Source organism: Alligator mississippiensis, chromosome 3 (genome assembly GCF_030867095.1).
Source record: "Alligator mississippiensis isolate rAllMis1 chromosome 3, rAllMis1, whole genome shotgun sequence".
Lineage (NCBI taxonomy): Eukaryota > Metazoa > Chordata > Crocodylia > Alligatoridae > Alligator > Alligator mississippiensis.
In genome coordinates this window covers 290857813-290867122 of record NC_081826.1, presented here as the reverse complement: position 1 = coordinate 290867122, position 9310 = coordinate 290857813, and the positions used below count along the sequence as shown (strand labels likewise).

Below are 9310 nucleotides of genomic sequence, written 5' to 3'. Positions count from 1 at the left end.
AGCGTTTTTATTTCAAGGTTGACAAGGTAGCAGTGCTGTGTGGGGAAACTTACACTGTCATGGCCCATAGCCTTATCTGTTTCACACAAGTATGATCCAAATCACACTGATGAAGGAAGATCCTTATATATAGGATTACTTTTTTATAATAAAAAGAAGAAAAATCATTACCAAGTGTGTATTTAACAGGTCTCATCTGATTTCTTTAAAAATGATACTTTTCTTACTCAGTAAAATTTTCAAGGTTATAGCAGGTTATACTACTGCTATCCCTGGACAGACTTTTTACTGCCCTCCAACAGAAAGGAAGCTGTACTTCAGCAGTCGCATCAGCAAATGCATTATGAATCACAATAGAAACAAGCTTCTCAATATCTGAAACTAACTAAAGGTGTGGCTGGAGATATTTCCACTGCATGTAGATCAAGTTACGAGAGAGAGAGAAAGCAATTAACTTAAGAAATACAAATTTATTTACAAACGTTCCCTAAAAAACAAAAAGAGTTCTCCTGGGTAAACTCCGCTTCTGTAAAATACTGCAAGCGAGCATCACAGAACTTGTTCACGTTTTACAGGTTTACCCTCATATAAAAAATTATTTTAGCTCGAGTCAGTGACATCAAAAGGAGATGATAAAGTAAAAGCAAACTGTTCTAAAACCATATCAACTACAAGGTTTCACTAGTTTTCCTCTTTTCCTCCTGGCTTTAAACATAGGCAAAAAGAATTTGGGTCACACTAGCAAAGAGGAACAACAGAAGCCTAGCTACTCTGAAAATAGATGCATGGATCAGGCTTCACAAAGTCAAACTCACTATGTAACATTGGACATGATCCTGCTGTCTTGATTCAAGGAAAACTGTTATCAAAATAATAGCACTTTTGCCTGACAAAGGACTCAGAAATGTTTAAACCAGTTTCACTTTGAAAAAGACAGTTATTTAAAGTGGAAAGGAGTGATAAGGAAGGAGTAACAGAGTCTGAAGATTCACTGCTAGTTTTGCATGGGGTTTTTTTTTTTAAACTAAATTGCATTTGAAAAAAGGGTGCAGAATTTTCCTCCAATATTACTCAAAACAGCTTAGAATACAAACAGTTCAGCATTTCTAACATACTACCTTATTACAAAGATGTTTAGCGAGGAAAATGTCTTGACAGAACAATGACCGGCACTTCACTTCCTAATCTATATTTTAACACTCAATAACTAGGTTTCCTCGCCGTAGAACAGCCCTCGTAGCTTTTACACACTATTGCACTTATTTTCAAAATACTTTGCTGTTAGCTTTAAATGTCATTGGTCTGAGAAAATATCAAATGCTACCAAACAATATCCTGGCCCCAGTGAAGTCAGGAATTTTTGCCTTTGACTTCAACTGAGCCAGGATCTTACCCACATGAATTCACGCTCCCCAAACAAATGTCTCATTAATAATTTGCAACACATCTTAAGAACCAAATGAAGTGTCTATTTAATAATACTGTGATAATAACTAAGAGAACAAAAACATTACAATTCGCTTATGTCTGAAATCCTAGCGTGTACTGGAAGTGCATTCATCCCTGAGTAACAAGACATTTAAAAAAAACTGCACCCTTTTAACAATCATTACAATATGTTACAACACATACTGTAACAGTTGGCGCTATTAACAGTCAGCGGTAAAACTTGTTGCAGTCCAATGTATATACAGCACTGTTGCATTGATCCCGTTATCTTGTGTAATGAAACTGAGAGTGAACATTTAGAAAGAAGATAAATACAAAGTGTCTTTATTAAGCTGAATGCCAAGTTTGACAGCTAAACCGTGGTGGATCCCAATTATCCCGAAGCAGTCGTGGGTGGTGGTCTCTCCGTTTTGGATGTCCAAAGGGTTTGTTTTCAACCAGTCATCTTCAGCCAAATAGTAAGAGCAATACAATTGTGATGGAGTTCACTGCTATTAATGGTACTGCAAAGGAAATACAAAATCTTTATGGAAATACTCCTTTAGGCTGCACACAGGGACATCATTTATTTATTAGATTCAGGTGCCACCCTTTCCAAAGAAAGATCAGGGCACCATCCAAAAGGAACAATTAGAGAAACAGAAGAAAATAAAAACACAAGAAGGTACCACAAAGTAACCTTTGCATCTCAATAGCTCACCCCCCCAAAAATTCATGACAGATTATTATGCTGGGAGACTAATGGGGAAAAATATAATCAATTGATTTTTTAAAAATATTTAAATGGTATATGCACATTCAGGATTTGGGGAAAGAGGGAGAGGGGGGATTGTCCAGGAGGGAGAACAGAAAACAACAGTAGAAATTCCAAATGCTGCTATTTCTTCCCTGGTATCTCACACCTAACCATGAGAAAGCTCTTCTACAGATGAGGTTGAACTCTCTCCATGGCCATTTCTCTCTCTGGTCTTCTGAGGACATGTCTTGTATTCCCTGGAAAGCTGTAAATTCATATGGGTTGTAGTGAAGATTTTGTGACATGGACAGCACAGTATACCTACTGTGACACACGCCAGACCTTTAGACGGTACACTGCCAAACAGTCAGAACAGTTACAACCTTTCACCACCACCAACATGAAGTGGATACAAACCCATTTCTGTACTAACACATACTGAGCTGTCCACACACTGCGTGCCACTAAGTCTATCAGGAATTCTTGTAGTTTCTCTCACCGTGCAATAATTCACACACAACTGACTTATGATACTTGAAATAATTTAAAGGCAGGTCAGTGTTGAATTCTAGAAATCATAATTCTTGTATGACCATAGGAAAGAAAGCTTCCATAACAACTGGCTTACAAACATTTTGGGCCCTAGGCATAAAGGCTTCTTTCTCGTCTCCCAAGCAAGTAACCCTTTTCTAATCCAGAATTCGGCAGCCGTTCCCTTTCCAAGAGCCCAACGAGCAATGCCAGCTTGCCTGACCAATACACTTTTGACACGGAGGGAGGTTCTTTTCTAGACGACTAAAAACCTGTGCTTTTGTGACTCACCCACTGAGTCCCTTTCATTACTCATCTCTCTCCCATTTTCCAAAGCAGAAATCTTAGGGAGAGGATAAGAGCCAGAGAGAAAAAAAACGTTTAGGCCATGATAAGCAAGTAGCATAATAGGGCAACAGCAGGATTACACACCCTGACCCAGGACTACAAGCATGTATGATAGAGGTGGCCAGGGGGGGGTTTCCACATGAAGCTGTGGGTATAGCAACTGGGTAGCAGAGCTGTGCCTCACACCATCTTCTTAGAGCACAACAGGAAGATGATGCACACATTTTGTACCAAGTGGCCTGAGTCAATGGGAAAGAGCTGGGTGAAAATAACTGAGCAGAAATGATTTCCCCAGCTGGGGAAGGAAAGCCTTCATTAAAGGGGCAACGTTTCAAATGCAGGTGCTGGGACAGTTTCGTTATATGAACAAACAATTTCATTAAATGAAGGGGAAAGAATGTAGCCAACAATAAGCATCTCAACAAAAATGCATCTTCACTTTACCTCTCATAACTGTTCGTACAGATCGAATAAGGTTCATCAACTGTGCTTTAATTCCTGGCTCTTCTCCGAATCCTCCAATCCCCTGATCTGTTCCCCAGCCAACTGTATAACACAAAGAAGGTTGGGTGATGTTTTAATGTGGTTACTCGCTGTTACTGCCAATATTACTAGGTGATCTCACTCACATAAGATTCATTTTTGCCATTATTACAGCCAAATGACATACCAGCAAGCCTTATTACAAAGGCAGGTAAACCGCTTAAAACAGTTAGTGGAAACAACTGCAAGTGAGCATGTTTCTGAAAAGGCAAACTATGGCTATTTAGGTTTCTACAAATCCTTGGATAGATCTGATGGACAATTCACCTGAAATGCAAAACAAAGCAAAAAATAAACCCTTTTGACAAAGTCCCACCCACCCACGAGGATATTTTACAAACAAAGTAGATTTGAAGTGACAGATAAAATTCCATCACCAACTAGGAGGTAAAGTAGTAAATAAAGTAGATAAAATAGAAAGTAGGAATAACAGTGCTCCAAACTTCTAGACCCGGGGTGTCAAAGATCTGGTCCATGGAGCCACACACCCAACCCCTGGTGCTAGCCCTGCACTGGGCCAGTCCAGGATCTGCCTGCACGCTGGATCCAGCTTCTACTCCAGCCAGTCTGGGAGCCATGCTGCATGCAGCATCTGCCCCAGATCAGCAGGACCAAGCAACACATGTCACTGACATCCTGATCCAGCCATGGTGGGAACCACATGCACCGCAATCCTGGACCAGCTGGAACAAGTGCCATGAGCACCGGATCTGGTATGCCCCAAAGGAGCCAGGGATTGTGGGCCTGATCCAGCCTGCAGGACTGGCCCCACACTGTTGGGCTCATGGACCAGTCCTAAGCGACTTTCCTGTTCTAGAAAAAGATCCCTCTTACTTGATAGTTAAAATATATATTAAGAATGAATGAAGAGATAGCCACATTTGCAAAGGACAGAATCACATTAGTCAAGATGAAACAGGAAGTCCACAAGGAACCACAGAAGGATCCAATAATGTTAAATGAATGGCCAACATGATATCAAATTAAATTTAGAGTTGCTAAATGCAAGACAATGCCCACTGGAAGGAATAATTAAACCTGCTCATACATATTGCTGGACTCTAAATCACTAGGTAGCCACTCAGGAAAGACTTATATATAATTCACAGGAGCTCAATAAAAGACTTTCAATGTGCAGCATTATTTTAAAAGCAAACAAGGTATCAAGATGTATAAAGAAGGCAATAGGAAAACTATGATAATGCTGTTACATTAATCAGTGGTGTGCTCCAATCTGGAATCCTGTTTTTGGTTCAGGTCACTCTGTCCCTGCAGAGATGAAGCAGACATAAGAGCGATCCAGCACACACAATGCAAGTGACTAAGGTATAACACACTTCCATCTGAATAAAGGTTGAAAGGGTTTCTCTAGTTTGGAGAAGAGAACAATAAAAGGAGACCTTGTTGAGGTATGTAAAACCGGAGCAGGAAGACAAAGTAAACTAGATGCTCAGATTTGCTATTTCCAGCAACAAAATTGTTAAGGCAACATATTTATACATAAAAGATTATATATTACAGCACAAACTCTGGAACCCATTGCCACAAAACTAGGGGGTCAAGATCCCAGCAAGACTTATTATCTTCAAAGGATGATTTTCAAGGGATGAGGATATCCAGTCACAACGGAAAGAACAAGATTTGGTTTTTTTGTGTGTTTTTGGTTTTTATGGGCTATGACCCTTTGTATTATGTCTAAACTAAATGCTAGCTGAAAGGGACTAGGAGGACTTTTCTCTGTTGGGGTTGGTTATTACCAGCTATCCACAAGAGGACACATCAGAAGATTTGAGAATATGGGACGATCCTGTCAGAGTTGACTAGTGGATCATATGGATAACTGCTCGATCCAAGAGAGCACTTCCTAAGCCTGATTTGTCTTTGAGTATCCACCACCTCCTCAGAAAGCCTGTATATGATTCCCAATGGAGCCCAAAGCCCCAGCAGATTGCGCACCCTCCCAAGTCCTGTTGGGAAGGATCAGAGAAAGGATGCTACCAATCTAATTGCCACTAATCCCAGTTTGACCCATCACAGGGAAATGTCAACCCCAAACAAAATCCTGTCTGCTTATTTTAGATGTATTTTAAGAGCCTGGATGCTCTTTCAGTAGCATAGTATACACCTGCCTGACCTTGAATTTCCAGAGTGAGACCTAAGGTTTCAGCTCAGCGAAGGTGAGACAGAAGTAGAGAAAGGAAGTGGAGAGCAGGGAGCAAGAGAATGGGACAGGAAATAATACAAGTAGAAACCAAATTACAAAAATCAACACAAGCTAAGGAAAACTGAATGGAAGGGAGAACAAGGGTCTGTCAGGAATTGCTGGAAAGTACAAACACTCCCTCTTATAAATACAAAATGTACAAGGGCACTGCTGCAAGAAAATGACTAAATAGAATAAAAGATTGTGTCAATCCTAAAAACCTTCTGTACAGAGAACTGCCAGATACAGGGAGTCTCCTCAATAGCAGAAATGCATGGCGAAGGCTTGGGAGTGGAGGAGAAAGTGGAGACAGAATACGGGCAGTCCTCGGACTTACGACACAATTGGTTCCTGAAAACCGCGTCTTAAGTCAAAATGTTGTAACTCAGAACCAATTTTCTCATAAGAAACAATGGGGGATTGGTTCCTGAACCAAGGCCCGATACCCTATTTTCACCAAAAACACCCCAAACTTTGTACTCGATCAATTATAGATGAGTAATATAGCTACGTTAATGTATTTATATTGTAAACAGCAATCATATTGAGTTGGAAGGACTTTTTTGAGGCAACTTTGCTGAACTTTTTGAAGGGCTCTCGGTTGGACTTTTTGAAGGGTTTCTCAGGAGTCCTGGCTCCAGGTTTTTCTGAAGTTGTGTCTTTCTTAAAGGAAGCGTCCAAGGAAGTTTGGACAGATGTTCTCCAGGGAGATGGGCGACGCAGCGAACTTGTTTGCCGGCGTGGCACTGAATCGGATCAAGCGTGAGGTCATAAAGTCGAAACAGGGTCTCAATTTATAAACGTAAGTGCAAAACATTGCAACTCAAAACGTTAAACGGAGGACTGCCTGTATACTAAACGCATCACGCTACAAAATTCATGTTAAAAAACCCCAACACTTGTATGGGGTGCTTCTAGGGCCCTGGAAGAATAGTTAAAGCAAAATTTGAAGAAAAGACACGAGGAAAAATGGAAAGCCAGATAAAAAATGTATGCAAAGTAGATAGATTCTGTAGGATTATCTAAAAGCTTTCGGGGGTAACTTATTTTCGACACAACAATGAGATCGACTACATCTCCTCGCTGCACTTCAGGGAAACATCGGTGAAATAACAGTGGAAATGGGGGTTCACGTAACGGCAACGTGGGCAGAGCGCTGGCTCGCGGGGAGACGACAGCGGCAGGAAGGAAGGGGTAAGGACGTTACTAGCACACTTGCTCAACGATCACTTTTGGGTCCGAAATTACTTAATATTTTTCTTAACGACCTCGTCTGACAGCAGGCCCGGCTCGCGGCGCGGTCAATAGGGGACTCTCACACGAGACACCCCGGCACGGTCTCCAGGAGAGGAGCGACACACGGGATGGAGACGCAACGCGGCGCCGGCGGCTCGCCCGCAAAGCGGAGGAGGGGGTTGGGTGCAAGGTGGTGAGGCAGGCCCGGGGACACGCGCAGACCCAGCCCCGCCGCCCGAAGGGACAGCGCTGCGCTGAAGGAGGCTGCATGACGTCATCTGAAGACCGCGGACGATTTTGGGGGAAAAGCTCCTCCGGATCACAGACGGCAGCCGGGCATGACTAAGCACCCGCGCGCCGCCCGGCCCCGGCCCCGGCCCCGGCCCCCCGGCCCCGCTCACCGTTGCGGAGGAAGCGCTCCTCGTGCAGCACGGCCATGGCGTTGACAAACAGCAGCGCGGCCTGCAGCAGCGCGTACAACGTGAACGCCATAGCCCGCCGTGCCCCGCCGCGCCGCGCCGCTCGGGGGGAGGGGGCGGGGCCGGGACGTGGCGACGGGTGGGGCCGGGGCGATGACGTCTGGAACGTCATCCCGTCACCCGCACGTGCGCGCGCACACACGTTCCCCCCCTCAGGCAGCGCGCTCCCCTCGGGCACGCGCATGCGCACACACCCTCCTGCGCGTATGCGCCTCCGGGCACGCGCGCGTCCCTCCTCACGTGCACGCACTTCCAACTCACGCAACACTCTCCCCTCACACACATGCGCGCGCGCACACACGCGTGCATGCATGTATGCACAGTTCCCCACACACATGCGCACACACACTTTCCCTTCACACTGTCCCCTCACACACATGCACACGCACACTTCCCCCTCGCACAGCATTCTCGCCTCACACACATGCACACTCCTCCCATCACATGCACACACACTTTCCCCTCACACGCATGCACAAACACACTTCCCCCTCACACACACTCCACCTCGCACACATGCACACACACTTCCCCCTCAGACAACACTCTCCCCTCACACACACACACTCCACCTCTCACACTTTCCCCTCACACCCCCCCACACACGTGCACACACACACACCCCCGCCCCCGCCTGGGAGGTGGAGACTCCCTCCAGGGCCCCCCTTGCAGCTGCTCCCATCAGTGGCGCGGGGAGGGGAGGGCAAACGGGGTGACCGTCCGGGGCCCTGCACTTCATAGGAATAAAAACGAATGACGCTGAATATTTGTATTATCAATATTGCATTAAAATACTGTCATTGCAGTTTCACAGATAGGGCAAAGTGAAATTGAAATCGAAAATGTCCGACTTGCTTATAGGCCATCAAAAGTAACCCTCGAAGGGGCCCCGAATGACTCTCTTGCCCGGGGCCCCAACGAGCCCGAGGCCAGCGCTGCCCCCACGTCCCTGGGCACGACTCCGGGCGCCGTGTTAGCAGGGCCGTGCCGCGGTCGTGAAGAGGGACCGCACGAGTGCAGCGGACGTGACTGTGGAGCAGCTGCCTGCCAGGCCTGTTTGCTTTGCCCTGGGGGAACCGAAGGTCTAAGCCCACTAAGAAAACTGTGACCCTCCATCGCCCGTCCCCGCCGAGTTAAGAAGAAAACTGAATGCGTAACAGTTGATTCCTTGGGACAGTAAAGGTCTGGAAGCAGGGGCCGAAGGGGCATGTTGTCTGCTCCGAGGCAGGGAACCAAGGAGAGCACGCCGGCCAGCGGCCACTAGCCCTTGAGCGAGTTTGAGGAGCTAGCCAACGCTGCCTGGTGAAAATCTGCCCAGACGTGAGCAGATGAGGTGCAGAAAGATGCAGTCACGGGGCGTCCCCTCCTCCCCGGCCAGGTAGATGGAGGTTGACATGGAGGTGGCAGGACGTGGTGGGGCTGCGTATGGGGAGTGCAGAAACGCAGCGGTGCTGGGAGTAGAGCAGTGCAGCCAGAGCCTCAGCAAGGGCTTCTCGAAGGCAGCAAAGGGGCCGCTGCCTGGCGGACTCAAGGTCGGCATCCACCAGGGTCTCCCTCTTCTGACAGAAAGGTAGGTGTTGGGGGTGTCCATAAAATGCTCCAGATAGACGGCCGTCAGGAGGCTGAGGAGCTCCGGCACAGAAAGAGGGTCCCTGCGCTAGGTCCTTAGCTAGAGACCAAGGGCTGGCAAAGGTTGCCCAGTGCTCCACACGTAGCATGCTGCTTCTTCTTGTTCCTTTATCAAACCAGTGATCCTTGGTCTTGTTCCTTTATTGAACCCAGTGA

The 9310-nt window shown here is 46.0% G+C and overlaps 1 protein-coding gene across 2 annotated transcripts; it reads right to left on the bottom strand.

The window, feature by feature from the left end:
* Positions 1 to 450: 450 nt before the first annotated feature.
* On the bottom strand, positions 451 to 7615 carry IER3IP1 (immediate early response 3 interacting protein 1). Of its 2 annotated transcripts, none has more exons than XM_014593950.3 (3): positions 7448 to 7591; positions 3509 to 3610; positions 451 to 1952 (listed from the first exon to the last, which is right to left on the bottom strand). In XM_014593950.3, exons 1-3 carry the CDS (start codon positions 7536 to 7538, stop codon positions 1897 to 1899), a joined length of 249 nt encoding a protein of 82 aa, XP_014449436.1. In that variant the 5' UTR covers positions 7539 to 7591; the 3' UTR covers positions 451 to 1896. The 2 variants fall into 2 exon arrangements, with proteins under 2 accessions (XP_014449436.1, XP_019351669.1); XM_019496124.2 differs by lacking the exon at positions 451 to 1952 and adding an exon at positions 1990 to 2450 and having other exon boundaries at positions 7448 to 7615.
* Positions 7616 to 9310: the final 1695 nt, after the last annotated feature.